We start from the raw sequence: 27289 nt of genomic DNA, 5'->3' as shown, positions 1-27289 counted from the left end.
CCCAGTCACCCAGTTTCGACTTCATTTTATCTGGCATCCCATTCCTTAAGGTTGCTGGAACAAAGAAGGCTTACACATTTTCAACACTTTATTGATTATGAAGTTCACACAATCAACTTCATATACCTCCAAGAGCCCACTTCAGTCTTCCAGCACTCCTAGGCAAAAACCACCTTTTTTCATTCTGCACCCCACATTCTCCACCAACCATTTATACACATGGTTGGTATGTGGGTGTACATCAGTTGCAATAATTTGTTTTTAATCTGTAGCACAGTGGCAGCAGCCAGCTAGTTTGTTACTTAGGAACATTTGCCAGTCTTTCTTTTCCTCTCTTTCTCTCTCTCTCTCTCTCTCTCTTCCTTCCCCTCTCCCTCTCTCTCTTCCTTCTCCTCTCCTCTCCTCTCCTCTCCTCTCCTCTCCTCTCCTCTCCTCTCCTCTCCTCTCCTCTCCTCTCCTCTCCTCTCCTCTCCTCTCCTCTCCTCTCCTCTCCTCTCCTCTCCTCTCCTCTCCTCTCCTCTCCTCTCCTCTCCTCTCCTCTCCTCTCCTCTCCTCTCCTCTCCTCTCCTCTCCTCTCCTCTCCTCTCCTCTCCTCTCCTCTCCTCTTTCTACAGCATTTTTTTCTAATTTCCTGTTTGTATTCCAACTTACTGTATTCAAGATCACTTATCTGCATTGTGTAACTTTCTGCTTGTGGTCTGTGTTCACAGATAACAACAATGGCAACAGCAGCTAATAAGTAATTAATAATTTTATACTTATAAATACACAGCCTGAAGCATTTCTTTCAATTTGTCTTGATCCCATTATAATGTAAAATCTGTAGTTTTTCACTCATTTAGTCCCCCTGTATGTAGTTTGTCCTTGCCTTTTGACAGCACCATGAATTCTCAGTTATTTATGAATTAAAGACTTTCAAAAAACAGACCCAGTGAGCTGGGTACTTCCTCTCCTTCCCTTCAATTGCATCCTTTTAAAATTAGGTCAGTAATGAAACAAAAATGCCACTCAGAGCATGTACTAAGTGACTTTCCAAAATATAAGAATGCCACGTTTAAGTATCTTTAGTTTCTCTACCTCCCTACTTAAAACAAGCAAACAAACAAAAACCATAAAGCCAACAATCTGCAAATTCAACCTGACTTGCAAAATAGTCCATCTGACTACATCCACTTTCACATCTTTCTACATGAGCTTTACATGACCCCAGAGAAGGTGTATGTCTCTCTGATAAAGGCTAGCTTTATATGGTAGGATTATTTTCATTTCACCAGCTTTCAAGTGAAAGACTAAAAGAAGAGAAGTACAGAGAATCACAAATTCTTCTGATTTTGTCAAAACTCTGGTTCTGCTGGCAGAGATGGAAGAAACTAACGCATATAACTTCGATTCTTTCAGGAGCATTGTCCTTGGCTTTTGAAACATAGTAGGATGAGCCTGACATGATAAAACCCCTGAAAGGTGGTTAGCATTTCCCATGCAATTGAACAGTCATTATATTGAAAGCAAAAATTAAATTATAATATACTATGTAAAACCACTGTTTCCATCTTTGTCGCTGTGGACAATTTATTCCTCTGCTATGCTTTCTCCATATTTCATTAAAAACTTCTCTGAAATTTTGTTCTTTCTTGTTGAGATGTTACTGGAACCTCTGAAACAAGCTTCTTGTTGCCTTCATGTCTTGGGAAAAAAGAAAAATAAAGTAAAAATAAAATATTTTTTTTTAAATGCTAAAGATGACTGTTAAAGCAGTTACTGAAACATTTTTGCTTAGATGAAGGTGAGAGTAATACTAGATTAGGTGGAATAGTAACATTGAAACAATTTTTAAAGTATCAGTTCAGTGTAATTTCTGTGCAAGGAATAATGTCTCTCCCATGTTATATACTGCTGAAGATTCAAAATATTTAAATTACCAGAAGTAATGACTGAAGGAGATGTAGCATCTCTTCTGTTTGAGCAACATGCGATGAAATTATAGAATAGTGATGGTTTGCTGATGATTGACTTGATGTTCTAATCCTTGCCTTGCCTAATTAAGATTTATCTGTCCAAATTTTGTTACAGTTATACAGAGGACTACATTATCTGTTGCTATCCAACCATACACCCCACTGAGTGCTATGGACTTTATTAAATATTCTCAGAATGTTCAGAAACTATAAACTTTTGGTAGCCAATTACTTACAGATTCCAAAATATATAAGAGCTTAGACCTGATTTATTTATTTATTTTTAATTTATATACAATGAGTTTAGGGTAGCAATTCTGTAAGCTGCTCCCAAACGTGAGAATTCTATACAGCTGTAATAGTAGTACTCTATGCCAGTCAGCTATATACATGGGAATCTAGTACATGTAAGATACGGCAAATTTAGGAGGTGTCCTTTGTCTGTGCATTTTTATTTGTATGCAAAAACCATCAGCATCTGCAGTTATCTACCTTGTGTTGAGTAGCCTTTTTGTTTGTTTTTGTACAAAGAAGGAAGAAAAAACATTTTTGGTCTGAGTGTTCTCTGTGAAGCACTGAAAACAATGCTTACGTGATTTAACAGGACAGGGGAAAATTTAGTAGTGATTCTGGCCCTCTGATACACACAGTTAATTGATCACTAAGCACAGAATCGATGGGCTGTATTTTCAGTGACAGACATAGCTATAATAGTGTGTTCTGTTTCAAGGGTCTCTGCAGTGATGAACCTGCTGGAAAGCCACAAAGCAAAACATTTTTTAAAGTGTTAATGCTGGCTAACAATGAATTATATACAGAATATATGAAATAACAATCTTTTAAAACATAGGACTAAAACATCAAAGTATTTACTAGCCCCACAACATTTTGTAGAGATTAATTTTATGAAGTAATAATTTATATAGTGAGTGTATTTCTGTTTGGTAGGAATGTTCCAAGAATGGGTAGCAAACTGATATATTCTTTAAATTCTATTCACCTCTTTGGCACAAGAGATATAAACATTCTCAAGGCAAATTTATGCATGCCTAGAAGAGGGAATATGTTCAAGGATGTGTGGTAAGTTACAGCATCATGCAATGCATTCCTTAAATAATAAATGCAATTTACCGGTTGGTATTATCAGCACACCTTCTCTGAAACAGAACACTTTTCATTAGATAGCCTTACTATTCAAGTAGATTATTTTGACCAAAAATACTGTTCAGTCTCAATCAATCAATCAATCAATCATGTTTGATTGCCTTATTAATAAACTTCCAACTTTCCTTCGTAGTCTGTCAGCAGGACACAAGGACTATTGAGACTTGATGTTTTCAATAAAAGATAGTAGTAGGAAAATGTCCTGTCTGATTTCTTTGTCATTGAGTAAACAGATTAAAAGGTCACAGCACTTCCTATTTCTTTAGCAGGTTAGTTTTTGTTTTAAGTTCAGTTGAGTTCTTACCTCTCCTTTCTACACAGGAAAGTTAGACGTGCCAGGACTGCAAGACCGACAATACCAAATACACAACCAAGAAGAATTACTTGTTTGATATCTGAAAAAAGACAGCAACCACAACAAAAGAGGAAGATGTTATTTGTCTTCATATCAATTTGCTTCAGTGTAAATGTGTGTGACATTTTTAAAAAATTGTATACATAGCATTCATATTTTACTGTTCATCGTGTTCAAGAAACAAACCAATACAGAGTGAGCAATGGAACTCACATAATTCCTACATTTGACAGTTAGGGCAGGTGGCTGTGACAGCTGTTCTAACACAAAGAAGGAATAGTTAGTGGCTAATATGCAGCTGACATGAACTGCCAAACCCAACAACTGACAGTTTTTCAATCCTTTTCCCAATTTGATTGCTTTAAAAATTGCCCCTATTTTGACATTGAAATTTTGAAACTGCACCTGTTGTTTAATGCTCTATGCAGAAGAGAGCAGAAGAGAAACAATACTTCTTGAATATTGTATCCTTTAAGGGAAATGCCACATCTGAAAAACTGCAAGTCCTGGTGTGAGGAAATCTTGTCCAAGGCTCAATGGGAGAAGGCCAAAGAGAAGTATAGTCCCATGTCTCTGAGACACTAGAGTGTCCTAAGGTCAAAGTAGATTCAAGGCTCTGCCCTATTTGTGTGCCTGTTAGCAGCATTATAAGCATATGTAAGGGAGCATGCATTCTGTTTAGAAATAGGTGAGAAGTGGTGCACGAGTTTTTTCTTTTTGCCAGCACTTCCATAGCTTTGTTATGCCTGCAGGAAAAACTGCCTAAACTGCTTAGCATACTGTGATGGCAAAATAATAAAACTTACTTTTCTGCAACTCTAGAATAAATAATTTAACTTACATGTATAAATTGGTTTATACCGAAGTTTAAGGAAGGAACTAGGATACACAAACTGTTTCACAGGCCTCAGACCTTCATTTACTAACTTCTCTTACAAGGCCCCAAAACTTCTGTCTGGCTTACATACACCTTACTGACAGGTACCCTATCTTTGTCAAGTGATGAAAACCCACAATTGGCCTTGTTTGTTTGGCTCAGCGGTAACCTGTCTTTATAGTGAAATATTTGTATTCAGTTGTTAGTCTCAGGTTCTTTTTCTTGATTATAGAGTGTTTTGCAGCCAGTCTCCTGGAAATGACAGACAGATAATTCCATAATCAGAAAACCTAATGTTCTTCTGCACCCTCATCTGAAAAAAAAAAAAAAAAAAAAAAAAAGTGCAGAAAATTAATGAGATTTTTGTCATCTTTCCCAAAAGAAGTGCATTTGTACAGAGCCTGGAAAATTAAAGCCAAAAATATGGAGTGCAAAAATGAAAGAGGAAAACAGATTGCATTTACCACCAAATATCACAAACAAAATATACATGTATACATATTGCTAAGATTTTACATTTTTTTTTAACCTGCATTTTGCTAGAGTCTCCCTTCTGCTTTTGCTGGATGGTTTTGTTTTCTCCCTCTATGTGATATTCTATGAAGAGAGGTTGCTGAGGTACTTGCAAGCCTTGCAGCGGAATTGTAATTAAAAGCATAGCAGAAATAATTATTAGCAGAGGGTTTCCATGGAAACTTTAATTCAAGGAAGCAAAACTCAAAAGTAACAATATGCAGGCCTAAAAGCATAATTTTTTTTTTTTTGTAATACAGAAATGGATTTTGCAAAGTAACTGATGTTCAGTTTTCTTTCTTTCTTTTTTTTTTTTTTTTTTTTTTTTTTCTCCCTATCCAGTTTTCAGAGTTCTCAAGCCTTCCTTCAATGTAATTTTTCTAGCTTTTGAAAAATAAATGCATGTAGCTAAAAGTCCCTAGGATTTGTAGTAGAGAGACTGAATTTGATGTGCCACAAAACTGCAGCAAGTGTAATGAGCACAGCACTGAAAAGAAGTACCCCCTGAAAATAATAGAGGCCTGTGTCCTGTGTTCTTGACCAGCTTGAAGGAAGTCATTATTTTAAAAAACACTGTTTTAACAGTTCATGTTGCAAGTAAAAATCTGACCACTAATCATAGTGGCTAGGTCAGTGGTCACCCATTCAGGCGCCCAGAAATTTGGAAGCACTGACCATTAATTTTACCAGAATTTTCTTGGCATTAATAAAGGCCTTCTATCAAAGAGATTAATAAAATGGGTGTTGGCAAAACAGCAGCATGTTGCTATGTAAAGGGGAAAACAATAAGGAAAGTTAGCATAAGTAATAATTGTTTGTAACACCATGAAAATATTTTTTGTTAATTATGCTGAATCCAGAATCAGCACAAGGAAAACTGGCACTGAATTTCAGCTGTCTTAGACTGGAGGCTGAAATGTATTTAGCAGAAAGAAAGTACTAGATATCCATGCTATAAAAATACTAGAGGTTTAGATATAAGTGAGGAATTTTGGACTGTTTTACCTGCATTCTCTGACTTGGACCTGTCAAAAAATAATCTTCTCATACGGATACTGATATCCAGTAGCATATATTCTGATACAAGTGGAGGAACCAGGCTAGATAAGAATGCCATTATTGGGGCACAGCAGATACAAAAACGGAGTGAAGAACTGTATAAGAAAAACTGAGTGAAGAACTATATATGAAATGTTATATTGTCTTGATTATGGTATCCTGCTGCTATGGGCAGTATTGCCATACTCCAGTTTCCTGAGGCTGACAAAAATTATCATTTTTGGCTCACTCTACAAATGAACTACAACCCCAAATATCAAATAGTAAGGAATGCTGTTTTTACAATTGGATAAAAATAATTTTACACCTTGTTGTTGTATGCCTTCTCTAAGGAACCCATGTGCTGGTAAACATTCAGTTTTTTATCTGCCAGTGGCATATCTCCCTCATTCTGAATGCTGTTAATTTCTGTGTATCTTTCAGCTCTTTTGCTCTGATCTCTCAAGGCTGGCTTTTTGTCCCTTTTATTCTAGTATAAATGTTATCATCCAGTTTGCTTATTGAGACTGACTGGCTCCTAACCAGTATGTATGCAGTTGATGGCAGCAATGTAAAAATGTTCTTAGCTTTCAGCTTGGCAAAATATTCTGCCACTGACTCTAAGATCTGACTTTACTTTGTAAAGATTTCAATCTCCTTAGTCTTTTGACAAATGATCTATTATTACTGTGAACTATGAAGCATGCTAAATTATCTGCTAAATTATCTGCTAAATTTCTCACATATTTTCAACAGTTAACTAAAGTACTCTGTATACTCTGGTCTATCATATTAAACATAAATGTTTTGAAATACTTCTAGTTTCACTCTTTACAAAATAGCTTCAATACTGAGATTGGCTTTTGTGAATAGAATCAGTTGTGTACTGATTACTATCACTAGCTGGTCCCCCCCCAAAAAAAAAATCCAAAAATGTTCACTCATCTATTTAAAATTTAGTAACACTGTATATTTTACAGTTGTTCTGTGCAAATGTTCAATGATTATTTTGTATGCTAAAGTCCGCAGTCTGTTGCTCAAACTCATTTGTGGATCATCTCACTAATAACACTAAATATGAGACATTGTGTCGGAAATAAGCAACTGGTACAGGCCTTCAAAAGCAGAATAAAAGTTTCTGCTGGCCAAGAATTCACTGCTGATGTATTGTGCACTTTCCAGATTTTTGGAAGGTGATCAGAATGGAGAATCCATTGATAGGATTTATCTGATGAGTACTTTCAGGAATAATTAACTCATCATTAAAAGTGTTTCAACATGATGTATGGTCTTGCATCACAGTGGTGCTTTGAAACACTGCCATCTTGAGGATGTTTGGAGTATGCATAGTGCAGGAACAGATCGAAGCTGAAACTTAGGAAATATGAGTCAATTTTCTGAAAATTATAGAGACAGACGAACTGGTACTAAGTCTAAAAATTCCAGGCTAATTGATAATCTAATAATACTGACACAAGAGGGGTAATGAATTTTTGTTTATAACAAATATTATACTACATGATTCACAATGAATTTACTGTTAAAGAATAATACATTTTGCATTGAAATAGCATAGTCCTTTGGAACCATAAAGAGTGGAAGCTTTCAACATGTGTTGAAAGGGAAGCCTAGGGAGAGTAAAGGATTCTATGTCTGCTCTCTGCCCTCTGTTATCACAGGCTGTTCAGTAACGAATTTCACAGAATGAGGTTGGAAGGGGTCTCTGGAGGTTATCTTGCCCAGTCCCTTCACTCAAGCAGGATCACCTGGAGCCATTTGCCCAGTGCTATACATAGACAGCTTCTGGATGTCTCCAACAACAGAGACTCTACAGGTTTTATGGGCAACCTCTGCCAGAGCTCTGTCACCATGACAGCAAAAAAAGTGTTTCCTGATGCCAGAAGGCACCTCCTTTGTTTCAATTTGTTCCCATTGCTTCTTGTCCTGGCACTGGGCACCAATTAAAAGACCTTTGGGCCATTCTCTTTGCACCTTCCCTTCATGTATTTATAGACATTGATGAGATTCCCCCCTTGAGCCTTCTCTTGTCCAGGTAGAGGAATTCCACCTCTCTCAGCTTCTCCACAGAGGAGAGATACTCCAGTCCTTTCATCATCTTTGTGGCACTTCACTGGACTCTCTCCAGTACATCCATGTCTCTTGTACTGGGGAACCCAGAACTGTCCCCAGCACTCCAGGCATGGCCTCACCACTGCTGAGTAGAGGGGAACAATCAACTATCTCAAACCATCTGGCAATACTTTGCCTAATGCAGCCCAGGATACCATTAGCCTTCTTTGCTGCAAGGACACACTGCTGGCTCATACTCAGCTTGCATCCATCAAGATCCCCAGGTCCTATTCTGCAAAGTTTCTCTTAAAGGCTCATTTTATAATGTGTGAAATTGTAACCCACCCCCCAGATGGCTTAGACTGGATCTACATTTGCCCCAGTTGCAAAGAAAGTTAAAATTAAATTAGCAATGGCAGAACCAAGGATGACAATAAATGCTTGGGAGCTGTACCATCATTTGTTCTTGAAAAGCAGTTCAAATTATGTTGATACTAGACGATTTCAATAATCTCTGTAATTTTGAAATTACATATTTTCAAAACTACTAAAAACACATTTACAGAAGAAAAATACATTAAAATAATGCTATAAATAAGGATTCATTTTATAGCCTATGTATTTCTATGTTATGGAATAATTTTAGCTAAGTGATTATGCTTTCCCATTTTCTAAGACTGAGTTTGTAAATTATTTTAGACTGGCCACTTGAGGAACAGTTCCTTTAGGCCACAACTGGAGAAACAGAAGCATATAGCCCCAAGTCCTAAGAATGAGTAGATTAAAAATAATAATAATAAAAAAGCAAAACTATTATTTAGATTTAAATATTAGTCTTTTTAGAAGCTACGGAATCTCATGTCCAATGTCTTCCCAAATAAAAGAAGTTGCTTTTGTCAAGGGCCAACATTGTATACTGAGATCGCCTGGTTAATGAAAATGATTTCTGATGAAAACTTGTAACATTTAAAAGGAAGCAGACCTGTTCTCAGGATACAATTAGGTATGTCTCCAGACCAGGCTCCTGTCACTTGACAGATTATTTCTTTTGATCCAGTGAGTTCATAGCCCTGATTGCAAGTGAAATGGATGGTTGAGCCCAGCAGGTAGTTTGTTCCATTTTTTCTTCCATTGGTTGGATGATCCAGCCAGCCACAAGAAATCACTAGTAAAAAAAAAAAAAAAAATCAGATTCAAGTATTCAGTGTTTGCACTAGCAAATCTCAATTACAATTATTCAAATGGCATTTGAGTGGCAACCCAAAGGAAGACAAAGATTTCTAGGCTAAAAAAATAGTTTCAGATGTATTTATTTTTAATTCCAAGGTGAAGTCACAGAAAATGAAGAGTTCTTCTACACAGTGGTTCAGTAGTGAAAGAAATGGAAAAAAATGTATTTTGTGTTTGTCTAAGTAACCTACGTGTTAAAATTCTTCTGGTACAAGGATGTTTACACCTGATAAATGTGTTCATAGATGCATGAACCTGCAGTTGAGCAAAGCCTCATCACGTGGTCTTAACTATTTAGATGCCTTGCAGAAAGGAATAGTTCGTTTAATGCTGTCTCACCCGGCTTTAGATTTTCTACCAACTGCTTGTGATTCTGATGAGATAATCTTGTGAAATTTCCCACTTGAAGACTTCTTGTTGTCAGGACATCGAATCTGCAGAATGGGTCAGAGTCACAGACCAAGACCATCTCTTTCACCAAGGGATCAGCAGGGTCTTCATAAGGAAAGAACACTGGCAGAAAAGAAGTATTGTGCTTTTCCCCGTAAAAGAAATTGTTCAATAAGAACTCTGTGTCATAAGTAAAGAGAGAAGTTCCATTTTCAACGGCCCCTTGGGAGACAGAAAACAAGAGAGATTCATAGGTAACATTGCTTACAGACCTATATCACCTCCTGCTACTTACTAACCTAGGTGTTTATTTACTTAAATGTATCTACAGCTGGAACAGATCCATGAAGTCATATCTAGTACCTCTTCCTGACAGTTCAAGATTATTTTCCTTTTTACATGCAGTATCTTAATCTCATACTAGAGTTAGTCTTTGATCGATTTGTTAAAACTGGATCCAAATAAATGTTTAGCTACAACTTTATGTAATGACAAATTCAGATGTCTGCTGGAAAACTGATGATAAAAAGTACCTCAGACAGAGCTAGCTAGACCAAATGTTACAAGCAACACAAATCCTGATCCTGTGTATCCCTAAATGTATTGTTGCTGCCATGGCACTGTTTTATATTTTCATTCAGAGGAACTGGAAAATTCCTGAAGTAAGAGCAGTGAAACTTTTGAGTATCATCTCAATGATGGCATACAGCTACACTGTGCTTGACACAGAGAGCAAATGGTAGCCAGAGGGTATTTTGTACCTTGTTTCTTCTGATCCGTCTTCTAACCTGACATGAGAAGGAACACAGACCAATCTAGTGCTTCAGGCTAGATATAGCAGCTGAATCACTTTCACTGAATGAAAGCAAATATTCTTTCACACCCCTTGCCTTTTTAAAGAAAATTGTTAGGGCAATTGTTAATTTTTATTTTAATACTTGATTTTTAAAACTGTCAGATACTTAATGGAAACATTAGTAATATTCTGGAAAAAGGTAGCTGACCCTGACTATTGTTGGATTTTTGTAACACTTCAATCTCAGGATGTCATGTTCCACTGACCATTGTAGATGGAATTCTGAAAGTGTAAGCGGTGAAATATGAGCTCTCACTGTTGATGGAACAAAGTGCAGAGATCTTCATCATGGTTCTGTCTTCATCCATTTTGGCTCAATATGTTACCCACTTGGGTAAGGAAGAACATACTTCTCTCACTCACTTCTCTCTCTTCACCCCCCCCCCCCCCCCCCCCCGAATAGGTTGCTTAGCACAGACAATTTTCTGATCTGTAAATCAGAAATGGCTTTGAATTTATAAAAACAAATGTAATAATAGACCAGAGAAATCACTTACAATTAGCTCCAAATTCAAACAACTGCTGAGGACTTGCATGAACTGATATGGTTGTTTTATTCTTAAAGGTATACTCATCTTCTGTATTACCATTCATCACTCCAAAGAGACCCTGCGTGTGATTCATAAACTTATCTGGGAGCAAAACTGTCAGGGTCAAGAATCCTCCACTTCCCCTTATCTCTACTCCAGACCCAGAAGAGAACATCACTGTAATCTTCTGATCAGATGTAGAATGGAGAAAGAGACCTAAAACGATGAGAGGAAGAGGACAAAACAACTAATCATCTAAAGTGAACAGGTTGATGTGTCATCAGTTTTAAACATTTTTTATAAAGCATTTCCCTCCTTCCTCTCTGGGCTACATTCTGAGAAGCATTTAAAAGGAGGTCACACCTCCATACCATCTGTTTTTGGAAGACAAGAGGAATTCAGCCCTAAAAATTTGCCGAGGCAGGAGCAACACATACACCTACAAATGTGTTAAGATGGCTACTACAGAGCAGTAGCAAAAAAAGGCCCACGTTTGATATAAGTTGCATGTTCTTCTGACAGTGTCCCAGAGCAGAAACTTTAGGGTATGAGACAATTACATCACAGAGTTGCTGTGAGCTGGAAACACTGCTCTCATTGGTCACAGGTTTCCTCTGCTTCTTGATCATCTTGTCAAAACTTCCCTATTACAGCTCTTTATCCAAGTTCCATCACTGTCCCATTTTTTTCCTTCCCTCTGCTCTTCCTTATGTTTTCCATCCATTTGGGGAATAATATGTGATAGCCACAGAAAAATTCCTCTGCTGAGCAGAAGGTTCACTGTTAAATTTTTTATAATGTGTAATCAAATGATCACACCCCTGGAGGAAAAAAAAAAACAAAAAACAACTTTTCATAGTCTTTTCAGGCAGAAGAATAGAGGGGTAACATCTGACCAACCCAGAGAGCTCCTGATGTGTGATTGTGAAATTCATCTATATTTTAGTATACGTTGGTTGTATTTCACTATCGTTCATTTTGATTGGTAGGTTTCTTTGCATTAAATACACTAGGCTCAAAGCAGAACGAGTAAAGAGTTTTTAATTCTATTCATCCTCCATGGAATGAGGAGGAAAACAATTGCTCCACAAACCACTGAAAGATGACATGGAAGAAGTTGGCATTGAAGCCATCTGTTAAATATCTCAGTATCATCGCCAGGATTGTATGCATTCCCTTCATATACTACACATCCCAGAAAGTTCAGGAAGGCACCATGTGTTGGTAAAGGCTGTCATTTATGTTATTTGTACATTCTGAGAGAAAAGAACATGCCAGTCCAGACTACTGAGAAATCTGACAACTCTGCCTCTTCCCAGTCAGTGCTGAAGTTCCAGCAGTTGGTGTCACTGCTAGAAATGCTGGTGAGAAGCAGGAAGGTCTCAGGATCTGATGTTTTTGCTGCTACATCTCTCCATGGGAACTTAGCCACATTATGCTTCTCTGTAGCATGCTTTTAGGAAGGAGAATTGTAGCCCATAATTCTGGCATTTATATTCCTGTCCAGAGCCTAGCTGTAATCAGTCTCAAAGGCAAGAGGAATCCATGCACTGGGTTAGTATAAAAATAGGGCCAGCAAGGCAGATTGGATGGAAATCACATTCTTCCCTATGCTCTCCATTTTGTTCACCAAGGCCCATGCAAATTGTGCATTACCACTGATTCTGCCTCAATCTGGCAGCAACTAAACTGAAGAAAGGCAGATGATAATAATAAAATAAGATTTAATTATCTGGGATATCGCTTGCCCTTTGTTTTATTTCACACTTTATTTTTGGAGTGACCTGTATTCTGTTTCTCAAAAGTACACCGAAAATAGAATCAAAATACATGCATTTAGAGATGTTTTTAATTATACAGGTATTTCACAGGAATAAAATATGTTTCAAAGCTGATATTTGTAACTAACCTTTCAGGTCCATCCAACTTTGCTCAGAGAAGTTGACCACCTTTTGGTTCAAGAGTACCTCCAGATTCAAATCCTCTGAGTAGCGTACTTCAATCACATCAGAGTTGTTCTCCTGCATGGCCACTGCAGACAAGCCTGTCACCTGAGCTTCCGTTCCTTCCGAACAAAAAATACCAATCCCTCAAGATACCTCACATCATATAAAATAAATATAGAATGTTTACAGATACAGACAGTAAAACAATAAGAAAACAAACAGACATTTCCTAAAAGTAATTAAATATGATTATTTATATTTCAGGAAATTGCTAAACATATAAATCATATTGCACTGAAGCCCACAGTATAAGTCTCCTGCTAACATAGTATATTGAAAGCAGAATGTTTACTGCTAAAAAAGGGTCTGGCGATTCTAAATTCTTAATCCCAATGGTGGTGGCAGAGATACGTAAGAAGACCAGTTGATCTCCTTCTGTACCATTAGATCCAGGAACAGCATAAATCAAAGTATCTGATATGAAGCTTTTCAGATTGTCCTGAGAAGCAGGACAGCATTCTCCCATTCCATGCCCTATTCTTCCCTACTTTCAAAATGCAGGTAAAAGACCATCTCCTTCTTACAGGCTCCTTTGCAAGCTACCCATTCAAGTGACAAAGGTACCTCCAGACAGTTTCCTCTGCCCTAGGTTTTGTTTTACAAATAAGCCAAAAGAACAGGACCTTTGGAAACAACAAAAACAAAACGGAATGACACCCTTAAGCAACTTCTCATCAGACATTCTGAACTTTTCTGTGAGTTTGGGGTATCTAAAAAGACTTTCTGAAAAGCTCAGAGAAGTGTTTATTTTTTCTGTATTGTTATATACTTCTAAAGTACTTTTGCACTTGCATACCAAAAAATTTATTTTAATTTCCTTGCATGCATATGGGTTGGGCCAAAAAGAGATGACTGCTCCAACTGATGAAGATGACTGCTTCATTTGCACGTCAGTATTTCTCAGAGGCCTCCTTTCCTTCAGATCACACCAGAATTACCATGTCATGCCTAAGCACCTCTCTTTAACGTGTCATATTATACTACATAAAATAGATCCTAATAGTAACTTCTGCAACTCATCAGTAACCATTATCCAACAAATTATTTCTTACTTAGTTCTGGAATTATTTACATTATCTCACAGGTGATTATTTTCAGCTTGCTCTTATTGACTTGCCTAAGATATATCAGCATCTCGTAATCATTACAGAAGAATCTTGAAGAAATTCTTCAAATTTCTTGAAGAAATGCTTGAATTTGTTCTCTGCATTACTGACTTCAGTTTGAAATCTGTGATTGATCCAGGATTCATCTGTTTATTTACAGCAGGAAATATGCTTTTGGAAGATTTTAATGTTTGACTTATAATCAGCTCTCTTTTAACTACTGATTTCCTGTGTTTTTACTTTCTGTCTTGAGTCAATAAATACAGAGTTAAACTGATAATACTGCCCCTACTCTGAATGCCTATGAGGACACGCTGTGTTTCACAACTACATTTTAAAATACATATTTAAACATGGTGCAACTAACGCATTATTTTGTCAGTTATTTTACAATGAAATGTCCATATTTATACAATAATGCAGCAGAATGCCAGAACACACAAATGTACATTGACAAAAAAAAAGTTGTTTCCACTCATAAGAACATCAGTGTAAGGTGTTAATCTGTCTGGGAATGGAGAAAGAACACTGTTACAGCCCAGAGAGACAGTAGTCATAGTTTGGGAAATGTTTAGAGGAAAAAGAAGACTAGGAAAGCCCGGAGGAATGCTGTAAAGAGAAAATCAAACATCCTCAGAAGCTATTATTTGTCATCACTGCTTTCCCTCTTACCAACTTACCATTGGGAAAGTGTGCCTGCTGGGTCCTTCCTTGCACCCTTAGGGATGTGAGATCAGATTCTACCAATGTGTATTCCCCTTGTCCTTTAAAAGTGAAGTTCAGACCATCAAATGTGAAGAAGTGGGGATCCCCAAAGGCAGATGCTGTTTTTTAAAAGCAAAAAGAGACATAAGAACAAGCAAAGACTGCAATCTATTACTCCTTTTCTTAGGCTCATATGAGGGGAAAAAAAAAAAAAAAGAGCCATTGCGGTGATCCAAAGACCGGTATTTAAACAAAGGAATAAACACAAGCCTGATCCATGTAAATGTGACTCGAGCAGTGCTGTAACATACCTTGAACAGCACTGTAGGAACAGCAGTTGTCGTTCCAGTTACTCGTCTTCATCAGCCAACACTTAGAACTGCAGTTTAAAATACTTTTATCTGGAACAATGTTTACCTGGTGGACTCCCTACCACAATCCTCACTCTCAAGTTAGAAGCCTAATTCCCACACAATGTAGAGGAGGACTTAGACACAAATGCAGGACTATTCCAGATGCAGCTCACCAGGGAAGGAAGCTTTCATACATAGCTGAGAGTGACAATAGGAGAAATGGAATGGGTCTCATCTGGCCAGAACAGAGAGAAATGACTGTGATCCTCAGCCCCAAAGCCTCTACAGCATTCAGCAGATACCCTTGGTTTTGCCTACCACAATAGTAAAGAGGTTGGAAGGTCCCTATCACCCAGAGCAAAAAATGATAAAGTTGTTCCTTCCTGTCTGAGGTATGAATCTCTGTGTAAGGACACCCATATGACAGGTAGGTCCTTAACTGCTTGGTTGGTGAGTATTTTGCTATCAGTGCTTCTATCAGTCTGGACCCTGAGACCCTGACTGCGCTACCTCATAGGCAGGTGTACCTGTCTCCATCTCCAACACAGCCATGCCTGTGCCTGGCCATGAACCCTGTTGATCTGGACCCAGACTGCAAAGTGACTTTCTGGCTTGTCCTCAGATATGTCTTATTACTATAGACTTGCCCAACAATCTCTGGACTGGATATTGGACCCTCTGGCAGAGATTTCTCAGCTTAACTTTGGACCTGTCCTGACACCACAAGCTTCTATAGAGATCTGTTTCCTCAGCTGATGTCTGCTGCCTTCCTTGTGTCCACCCTGCTCACCTTGCTTGGGTACAGCTGGACTGGACCCCAGACTGGCAAGGACCCTGCCCTGCCAGCTTTGTTATCACGCTTGTCTCACAGCTCCATATTCCTTAAGGACAAGCCATCCTTTGTTGCTTCCAGACAGGAAAATTTCATGGGGGACTATCAGAAGAGACTTTCACTATCCACTATTGCTAGTCTTGGGAGAAATTCATGTTGTGTCACGTCATGTCTTAGCTACTTCCTTCAGTGCCCTCTGCAATTTTCTCCTCTTTGCTTGAAGCAGACCACAGAGTCCTTGTTCTTTCTTTCCTTCTTTAAGAGAGGACACAATCCTACCAGATACCACAGCACACCAGCAACACAGAAGAAAGCAAGACATGTGGCAGCAATATAGCCATGGCAAGACTCAAAGGATACTTCCTAAAAGCAATGGGGAGGAAAAATAGACACACTAATAAATGCTAGAACTTTCCATGTTTGATATGAGTAGCATTTTTCAGCATTACAGTTTTTTCTAGCTACTGCTAAGCTGTCATTAACCATCCCTAACTTATTTTTGAGGAAGAGCTCACTGATGGTAGGAAGCCATAGACATTCACTACAAAACCTCAGCTATTTAAGTTCCAGGGGTTAACGAGATACTCAAGCTGAACATTTTGCAGGACAGCTAAAAAACACAGATTTTGCCACTGACAGATCAATTGAAACCTTCCATGGAAATTTTCTACAGGATATTGTGCCCTCCGCATTCTTAACTGATACAACACACATACACAAACATTCTAAAAGACAAAATTGTATAAAAAATCTATAATCCATAATGGAATTCTAAAGGTCTTACCAGCTTGAGGCGGGTGATATGTCCTGCAGTCACTGGAGGGACGGTTTTTCATATAGAAATGACAATTATCAGACCACAGACAGCAATAGTAGAAGCTGATGACATCGTAAAGCCAATGGGAAAAGCCAGGTATCCGGGGAGGCTTCATGAAAGGTGGTGAACCCCAGTCATGGCCTCGATCAGGTGTGCTGCCACTTGTGGAATCTTGTGTGAGGATTTGGGCCCCTGTGGAGTCATAGCAACACTGCTGGCCTGCTGCATACACAGGACTGGTTGAGAAATTGAGAGAGAAAAAAGTCATCTTTCAGCTCTGCAAAGTCTATTTGTGCTTACAGGTTACCTATTGTCTTTTTATGGATGTGGCTAAATGTTTTGGTTACTCTATGTGACATCCAGAAGTGATACATCAGTAATTTTTTTTTTTCCTTCCCAGCTCTTATAAAATAGACCAGATCAGGGATTATGAGGGTGGGAACTTTAACCAAGGCAGAAAGTTCTGTAGGAACTTTCAGCCACACAAGCACGGTACTGTTTACAATTGTTCTGATAGAACAAGTGCAAAGAATAACTTGTTGAACTAAAGTAGACCCATATAAAAAAGGCTTAATTAAGTCTAACCAAATTTTTTGGCAGCAGTGCTTGTTTAGGTATCCTGACGTCCAGCACAGTGTAATTAATTGCTTAGTAAATCTAAGGCCATAACTTAATCTCAGCAATGAAGACTAATAAGAGGGAAACAGTGATTGTTATGAACCTGAGAGCTGAGAGTCCAAACACCTCTGTGACTTCTGTGACACTGCTATCTCTGAGACAGAATAAATCATTAAAAAAAAATGCAGTTTCATTTTTTTTTCTTTACCTGGCTTGAATGGCTCTTACACAGTGCACAGCACCAGGGTGATAAGTACACACGCTCCCTTTTTCAATGTCACAGCCATAATCTGTCTGAAAAAGAACAGTGTTCTGCTTAATGAAGCTTTCATTTTGTCCTTCCTATTTTAGGTCCTCTCCCAACCCTTTATTTCTCAGTTATATGTAAAGTCTAAACAAACTGGTTGCAGCTGTGTGCTGAGTATCACAGAATTATAGGAAAAACAGTGAATTTAGTACTGAAGTGATTGGATCAACATGTTAGTCTAACTTCAGCATTTTGCAGTCTATTACAACAGACCTTGAAGAACAGATGGAGCTAAATGGAGGACTCAACTATAATTCTGACAAACACAGAATATGCCACAGTGATTATCTTATGTCTTACGCTTTTAGACAGTGGCAGTGCAGTGTATCTATTCTTTTTTCTTCATGTGCTTTTTTGTGTATGATCTAAAATACATGTCATGTTTGGAGTTTAATAACCAGGAAATTATAGCAACTAAAAATACCTAACATATGTATTTTAATATGCATAAGCACACTGCCATCATTGGTATTGTATACAGGTGAGAAAGTTACCCTATTTGGTCTTCAGCACAGTACTGTAGGTCTGAAAGCATAAATTAAACAGCAACTGATTTCTTGGCTTTTATCAGTCCTTTGTTAACAGTCAAGTTGAGAAGGAGGAAGGAAGGAGACAGGAAATAATGGTTTATAGCTGTGGACTTTAGCTCCAAAATGTAAGATGGAAAGATTTACAGCAAGTTATGATATACTAGGTAGAAACATAGCTGCTTCTTCCAGAATAGGATATATTACCTACAGACACAGACTGCCATCTTGTAGGACCTTGAAGAAGTCATCTGTGCTCCCAGCTCTACATGGTTCACTGTCCTCTCTGAGCATTTTCCATCTACCACTGGAAGCATTGTCTTAATACCATTTAAAGGTGTTTTTTGTTGGCTGTCCAACAGCGATTTTTGTTATTTAAACTGCCTGAACAAACTATATCTGCCTCTGCTATTTGTCATGCTACTTGTGCAAATTTAAGTATAATTTAATTTCCTTGTAATGACATTTAGAGAGGGAACAGAGCTATGGGGAAGAGTATGTCAGTCCCTAAACTTCTACTTGGAACTAGAATAGGCCAGAGTGATGGATTAATAACTTACATGGAACCTTCCAGTGTCAGCTCTTGCCTGTGACAAGGTGCAAGGGCAATCTATAATTTCTTCCAAAAAATTTGGAAGCTTCTCCTCTTTCCTGTCCCATTCTACACATTTTGCAGTTGCCCATGTAATTGGGTCATTTCTGAAGTCTTCCCCAAGGTGCCAAGCCAATGCATGCGCTGAGCTCCAGACTGATGGAATGTTGCTGCAGAAAAAAGAGCCAAAAAAATAGATTTGATAGATAAACAAGCACTGTTTTGTCAGCCATGCTGTCTTAATGACTAACTAGAATTATGTATAATTGTACAACTTGTAAGGGGGTTTTGTTTTGTTTTGATTTTCATTATGAAGGCCACTGTTTTCTTTTTCCTGCAAAAATTTACAGTAAATCAAAATTTTCCTCATTTAAAGCGTGACATGACAGCATGCAGCAAGTATGTTATAATCAGAAATACATTTTAGCATTTGTGATTCTGGCTTACATGAAACTTTTTTAGATACAGATAGTCTCTTCATGCCTTTTCACATCATGTTTCCTTTTGGCCAGAACAAAGAAAATCTGGATTCTCTATCAGAACCTAATTCTGTGCCTCAGAACTAACAGGCCCAATAGCAACAAATAGGGAAAGAAACATTCAGAATCCTCAAAATGTTCCAAGGCTACTCTGCTATCCATTCATGAAACTATACATGAAAAGAATAGTTTCCAAAAATGTAATAATAAACTCTCTAGAAAAAGTAACCCTTGTGTAGTTAGCAGCTTCTAAATGGCGAAGTAATTTCTGATGTATTAGTAATATGGTCTAACACCGAAACCCATGAACTTCATGCATTTACAGGGGCCACACTATCTATATCAAGAACCATAGACACGTGGAAGAATTATGAAGGAGCATCTGCCCAAGCTCAGGATATGTATGAAGCACTTGCAGAGATCTATCACCAAATATCATATGGAAATAGTTAATGAAAATAAAGGAAGTGGACTTAACATTTGTAGGAATGCAAAGGTTTATATACAAAATATATATATATATATAAATAAATGCAGAGAAGAACCTGTGGGAAAATATTCTTTTTAATAATAAAAAATTTGCAATTAAGGCCTCCTTTACAGCTGTAACAAAAATCAGCATGTCCTAGTTCACTGAGTGTATTGCTTTTGGCCAGGAGACCATTTTTTTCATAGTAGCCTGAACAGTGCCATGTTTTAGACTTGTGACAAAACAGTGTTGGTAAAACACTGATGTTTTGGCTATAGCTGAGCAGTGCTTGCATGACATCAAGGCCTTATCTTTCTTGTTCTTCCCCTAGAGGAGTAGGATAGGGGTTAGCAAGAGGCTGGGAAGGAACATGGCCAGGACAGCTTAACCCAACTGACCAGAGATTCTGTGTTACAGAATGTCATGCTCTGCAATAAAACTTGGGGTATGGAGGTGGAGGGGGTTGGAGGCAGGGGAGGATGAAGGGCTGTCACAAAGCAGGAGTTTCTGGGAGACTGACTGGGCATTGATCTTGTGAGCTTGTGAGGTTGATTGCCTTTGCATTACTTTTTTTTTTTTCTTTTTTTTTTTTTTTTTCCATCTTTAATAATTAAACTGTCTCTGTCTCAACCCAAGTTTTTCTCACTTATGCCTGTTTGATTCTCTTCTCATCCTCCTAGGAGGGAAGAAGTGAGTGACTGGGGGATTATGCGTGAGCTGGATTCAACCCACCACACTGAAAACAAAAAAAGTACATTAAACTAGGTAATCAAGCAGCAATCTCAGAGGACTAAAATGTGTATGTGAAATCAACGTGGTACAAAAGAATGGGAAAATGGTTTGTAAAGTTCTACTTAGCATCAGTGACAAGTAATGAATAAGTCCAACATGCAGTCTAAGTCTTTGCTAGCAGATTTGTGGAGATAATTTAATTTGACTGTATTTGAAGGAGTGATCATGAGGTCATTAAAAAATATAACAACAATCAGTAGAATATAGGAAGCTAATAGTTCAAGTAGTGCATAGAAATCAAATCATTTCTGTTAGCAAAAATAAATATGAAATAAACTGGCATTAAATAAAATCAAAACTAACCAAAGCTAAATAAAATAAATAGAATTGCAACAAGGCAACAACAAGCCTCACATAAATTACTCCCATTAGAAAGAAGAAGATAAAGAAAACATACCTAAAATGAGCAATGAACTTTGGTATCTCCTATGAGATATCTTCAATAGTATGTTGGTTATTAATTTTTAGGTTTTGATGATTAATGTATGTAATTGCATAATCATATGTTTATCTTCAGATGAGGTCTATGCCTAAAAAGCAAGTGGCATAATCTTTGAAGAGGATACACTATTTTTTTTTTCTCATGAGAAACAGAGCCTGAATCCTGGTTTTAAAAGCCAAAGGAGACTGCAGTTTAATTATCAAAAGCAATAAGGTACCTGTGGTAAATGAATGCTATGATGTACTTGCCTCTGCCCATCAGAATAGGTGCTGGGTGTAATTCTCAAAATTCCAAAGTCCCAAGTACTGTAAGTTGCTTTAGCAGGTACAGGAATGAAAGAAAATGTCCCACTATTAGGGGTTTCTCTTGCCAAAGTATAAAGATATTCCCACTTGGCAAACCAGTTTTCCGAGTAACTGTCACCTGCCACATAAAGGAAAAAAGTATTTTTGGATGCCGTAAAAGAATAGTTAGCTACATGATTGAAATTAGATGCTTTCACCCATATGTAAATTAAGAGAAAAGCTGTCATTACTGGCATGAGTTATCTATACTTGCAGATATCTTCTTGAATCTTCAAAGAAAGTTACAGCATGATGCACAGAGCTCTGCACAGAAGCTGACAACCGACAACTGCTTGTGCACAGATACGAAAAGTATCACTTTACCTGTTTCTTGGTAACCCCAGACTTCTATGTTGATATGGGTTGCTGTAAGTGCCTGGTGGGTCCAGGTGAGAGTTAAGTTTCCATCAATGTTGGAGGTGCCATAGTATTGCCATTTTGTCTCATTTACCAACGTGCATTTTTCTTCATCCGGAACTTTGCTGTGATGTACTGGTTTACAGAACACACACACGAAAGGTCAAAATTAATGACAATAAAAAGGACAAAATTAATGAAATTTTTGTTCCACATAGCAATGAAAAGGTGCCACTGTAGTATCTAAGATTTAGCAGCATTTCTTCTGTGCATGTTTTCTAACATGATGAATGACACAAAAAGAGTAAATTGAAGGTGAGAGAATACAACCCCTACTAACATGTGACATAGTCCTCAGATTACAACATGAGGGTGTAATTCTTTTCTAACAGAAATACCTACTAAAAGGAAACTGTTTTGGTCAGCCTCACTTTTGTGCAGGACCTTTTCTGACTTAATACTGCTGATGCTGAATAGCAGCAGAACTCACTCACTGTAAAGTTCATCTCTCAAAATAAGAATCACCATGACAGGAGCAAGAATGACTTTTCTGATGTCAAACATTAAGGAAGAAGAGAAGTGATCAAAAGGGAAAGGCTCATGTAATCTTGCATTTGTGGAGCAAGAATATAGATAGAAGAGTGTTATCACAGATTTTAGTAACCTGATAACCAAGTTCCAGAGTACGGAAATGTCTGCCCATCATCTGTAGAAACTTCAAAGGGGATGAAACCAGTTTCATACAGCAGTGGGGAGATACAGTGGGCTTTTCCATCCTTATCAACAAAGCCATTGGTTTTGATTATCTTCTTGAACCTGTTGATATTTAAAACATTTCTCAGAGCCCCTGTTCAGAGAAGAATTCTGAATGTCTCAGTTATGTTTCGTTATGCAACCTTGTGTCATGTGCTGATCATTCCAAGTCCCGTGGCTATTTTGCTTGTAGCAGTGAATATAAACTGGAAAAGCTCATGTGTACTTTGTGCTTGTTACAGCAGTGGGGATTATGCTGTGCACTGCAAAAATACAGAGCAAACTGCTAGCCTTAGATTTACTATTTAATTATGGGTGGGACATGATAAATTAGTAACAAACAACATAGGGATAGCAGGAAGACAAAGGTGATGTTATAATATTAACAGGATTACAGGGTTGTATTTTACAGACCAAATACCCAAGTTAAAGATTTTCCTGACGAAGAACTAAAAACCTTTTTGAGTGCTGCTATGTAGATTGGAAGAACTAAAATCTGACTCAGAACATTCTGTGGGAAGAATGCCAGGACATTAGGGCTGGTAAAATTCAGTGTGCCTAAGACTTACATGCTTAGGATCAAGGGTTTGTCTTACAGGAAAAAGATAAAATGCCCTGTATACATTCTGTTCTTGTTGCTTGAGTCTTGTTAGGGTTTAACAAATTAATATTTCTGTTTCTCAAAATGGAATGTTAAAAAAATACTAGCATCAAAGAGCTCTGAAAGGAAGTCTTTTTAAAAAAGTCACTGTTGTGATATGTTCAGAGAAGGACTAACAGAGTAATGATTGTATCTCACAATAATCTGACCTACAGGAAATGATCCTGTGTAGAAATACAGACAACATGTATCTTTGAGGGTGACCGGTAAAAGAACCTTTGCATGTTTCATAATTTTGACAACTCTAGAAGGTAAGTTTTTCACTCTTGCATAGACAAGTCTTGTTTTGTGGTAATTACCTATTGTCAAAAAAGTGAGATTAGAAAGGGTAACCTCCCTTTGGTAGAGGAATATAAAATCATGGCCCACCTGCACGTTATCATAGAGGTATTAAAAGCTGTATTTTCAATCAAAATGTCTTTGCCTCCCATCAGAGATCCTGAGTATGGAGAAATCTGAAGACAAAATTCATTATAATCAGGACAGCAAATCCCCAAGGACTGGCACGTCACCTGGCAAGAACAGGTACCAAGAAGTTCTCCACATTGTTGTGAGCAAGAGTCTTGAGCACCTTATTAAAGAACAAGACAAGGAAGAAAAACAAACAAACAAACAAACAAACAACAACAAAAAACATAGGAATGTCATTGAGCTCCTCTAGATGTTCTCTGAAACAACATCTAAACATCTAAAGAACTACTGTAAATGAAACAGGCTGTTTATGTCAGATGAACATTATTTTAGAATGTATTTAGATGATGGCAGTAATCGCCTGTGCATTATGTGATTACCTTTCATTTTGATTAGATACACTTATAATACACTTAAATACACTTATTTACCTCCCAGACCATACATAATGCACCAACCGCACGGGTATTTTTATAACTAGTAGAAAGATAAATCTCCAGAGCAGCCTCCCAGATACTGTCATTAATCATAGTTATTTCTATAAACAGTTCCTGAGCAAACCAGAAAGGGGTCCTATTGTTGTCAACCCTACACAGGGATCAACGAGAACAGAAGGCTAGTGCTCTTGGATGAATGAAAAGCTAACATTAGAGACAAAGTGTGTTCCAACATGAAATTATGAAAAGCTTCTGAAATGTCATCCTTTTGTACATTTTAAATAAGTCTAACCTTAACAATGTAGATGTTAAAATGACTAAGTAGGCGGACAGATGACTATGCCCTCAAATGAGGTCTATGTGAACAGACCACAAATAACTACTGGACATGACATGAAAAACTGATGAACACAAGAAATAAAGCAATGAGAAGGTGACAGAAGTTACAGTAACATTGTAAGAAACGGATTTCAGAGACTGTCCAGCAGGAGTTGACCAAGGCAGACAAACTGCACAGATAGTTGGGAGCATTGTGGACCTTTCAAGAGTGGAATCTTGCAAAATCCAGACTGCTTGGATTACTATATCAGTAATACAGACTGAGATGACCTAGGTAATCTAGGACTGTGTTAGTCTGTGTGGTTGGCTGTGTTAATGTGGTGAATGCAGTATGTGTATCTGCCTCTTTGGAAAAGGGGAGTTATCCTGGGTAGTGGCTGGACCAACAAACAGGTCACACCTGATGGAGCTGAAGTGCCGTTGCTTCCAGTTTCAGAGAGGACAGTTTCTGTCAAAAGGAGGAGAAAATGCCAAATATTTTTTGTTTGTGTTTGAGGGGGTGAAGGCAGGGGAACGTCAGGGAAGGCTGTTTTTCAGTAAAGTGGAGAAAGCAAGAAAATTAAAAGGCAATAAAACCTTCCCTCAACTTCCCCTCCTCCCCATCTCTGCCAGCCTGCCTCCTTCATGCTAGCATAATATGTGAGTATAGGTCAGAGAACAGGAATAGTAGTCAGAAATAAAGGTCTTTCTTCTTTCTCTACTAGAACACCTACCTGTCACAGAAGTAGAAATGTTTGTTCAACAAAGGGAACTAGAAATTTCACATATATCTTTAAAAATAGTTAGTGTTCTCCAGATAGTCTGTTTACTTACAAAAATGATCCACTATCCTACTGGAAGTAACAGAAGAAGGGGTTGAAAATTACATGGTACTGATAAGTGCGAGCTTGTGTGCCCTTGCTTTAGTTTGTACAAATGGTATCAGTAATTTATAACTGAGTATATATCTGAAGTTCGGAAGTCAAAAAAGTTTGTAGTTTAAAGCAGAAAAAAATTTGAAGGCACTCACCTGTATTCCAAAGGGCACTGAGGGAGAAGAGAATGAAGAAAGAAACACCTACACCAACAAATTTCATATTTTGTCCAGATGGTTCAGGACGGCTGATTGTGATAGCCTTTGTGCCCGTCAGGGAAAAGCCTTTTATAGAAACACGTGTCCAGAAATGATAAAGATTCTCACTGTTCAAAGGTTTGTTGTAAATTACTGAAGCAGAACAAACTGAAGAAAATGCTCCTTTTCAGAGGTCATCTCTCATTCAGGAAATGATGAAGGGAGTGCAGGAGGTAGTCAAACGAACACCTACATGTTATTTTAATAGTCACTTTTTTTTTTTTTTTTTTTTAAGTGAAAGGAAATGCATTTTTTTACAGCCACTTATGCTCCAAAGTTCGGGACCATGGAGTCTGTGACATGGGGTGTTATGTTTTAATTTTACTAAAGAAACTGAAAATGGCTATCAGTAAGAAAAAACATAAAGAATAGATGCTGACAGTACAGTTTTGCTCAGGAGATAACGAGACATTGAGAAAGCATGTTTACTGCACAATATTTGCTGGCATGAGAGTCATCAAAGATAAAAACACATTCAAAAGCTGCTCTAATTGCAAACAGTGGCATGGTGTTAGCACAATGAAATGGACTACAGAAGCCTTATGACAGAAACACAAGGATATTCTGGCTCCAAAGTAGGGCAGTGCTGATGTGGTGGACACTACTGTGTAATTGTATGCTACAATAGCAAAACAGAAACTTTGTGATGGAGAGAGGTTGGTTGGTTGTTTTTTTGAATCTTCACACTGCTTGAAACCTTGGGAACAGTTAGGTTTAGGGTTAGGGGTTTGGGTTAATAGGGGTTAGGGTTAGGCCTAATATTAGGGGGGAAGGACAAACCTTAATATTAAGGGGAAAGGCAAAAAAAATGATGGTGGGGGACCCAAAAATTGTGGGGGAACCCCCAAAATTGGGGGGAACCCCCAAAATTGGAGGGTAACCCCAAAACTGGGGGGACGAGGCCTCAAATTAGGGGAAGGAACCCCCAAATTGTGTGGAAGAACCCTGAAATGTAGAGGTGATACCCCAAAATTGAGGGGACCCCCCCCCCCAAAAAAAAAAAAAAAAAAAAAAAAAAAAAAGTTTGAGCTAATTCCAGCTGAAAAAGCTTCAGTTACTTGCTTGGTCATACGTAGTATGCTATCCAGTACATTGCATATCCAGTACATTGATTCTGATCAGGGCATACACTTTACTTCTAAAATAATAAAATTACTATGTCAATCATTAGGTATTCAGTGGGAATACCGTACTCTGTGGCACCCACAAAGCTCAGGAAAAGTAGAAAGAATGAATCAAATGATAAAACAACAATTGGCTAAGTTAATGATAGAGACAAAAATGCACTGGACGAAATGCTTACCATTGGCACTTTTAAACATAAGAACTAAACCACACAGTGGGACTGGATTATCGCCATATGAAATGTTATATGGTATGCCTTACTCTCAAGGGATGCCTCTAGGGAACAATGTAGTTGAGGATTGTATCATCCAGAAATACGTAATTACTATTGGAAGGAGATTACAAGAGCTAAGAAAAATTGGAATGATGGCTCAAACACCACCTTTAGGATTTACTATTCATAAGATACGACCAGGAGAGAAGGTCTTAATAAAAACCTGGAGGGAAGAATCATTGAACTCCCGATGGGAGGGACCGTACCTTGTTTTACCTACTCCTGAAACAGCTGCGAGAACAGCAGAAAGGGTTTGGACCCATGCATCCAGAGTAAAGGGACCAATAACTACCGAAGCTTGGAGGGTTGAGTCCACCCCTAGGGAACTGAAACTAAGGCTAAAGAGGGCTAGTATTCTGGCAACGAGGCTCTGCATGAATTAAGGGCACCAGATAAAGGGGACAAGCCCGAAGGGAGGAAAGGGAGAAGGCAAGACCTGGGGCAGGACCCTCCA

At 38.0% G+C, this 27289-nt stretch overlaps 1 protein-coding gene across 2 annotated transcripts; it reads right to left on the bottom strand.

The window, feature by feature from the left end:
* Positions 1-75: 75 nt before the first annotated feature.
* SUSD2 (sushi domain containing 2) lies at positions 76-25491 on the bottom strand. Of its 2 annotated transcripts, XM_038187478.2 has the most exons (16): positions 25335-25440; positions 24726-24773; positions 23508-23709; positions 22389-22540; positions 21692-21859; positions 21272-21446; positions 18810-19011; positions 17624-17709; positions 16765-17033; positions 14771-14914; positions 12888-13043; positions 10946-11194; positions 9542-9814; positions 8955-9137; positions 3424-3514; positions 76-1683 (listed from the first exon to the last, which is right to left on the bottom strand). In XM_038187478.2, exons 1-16 carry the CDS (start codon positions 25399-25401, stop codon positions 1602-1604), a joined length of 2547 nt encoding a protein of 848 aa, XP_038043406.1. In that variant the 5' UTR covers positions 25402-25440; the 3' UTR covers positions 76-1601. The 2 variants fall into 2 exon arrangements, with proteins under 2 accessions (XP_038043406.1, XP_071880558.1); XM_072024457.1 differs by lacking the exon at positions 24726-24773 and having other exon boundaries at positions 25335-25491.
* Between the last annotated feature and the right edge of the window lie 1798 nt (positions 25492-27289).

Source organism: Anas platyrhynchos, chromosome 16 (assembly GCF_047663525.1).
Source record: "Anas platyrhynchos isolate ZD024472 breed Pekin duck chromosome 16, IASCAAS_PekinDuck_T2T, whole genome shotgun sequence".
Lineage (NCBI taxonomy): Eukaryota > Metazoa > Chordata > Aves > Anseriformes > Anatidae > Anas > Anas platyrhynchos.
This window is presented reverse-complemented; position numbering and strand designations above follow the sequence as displayed.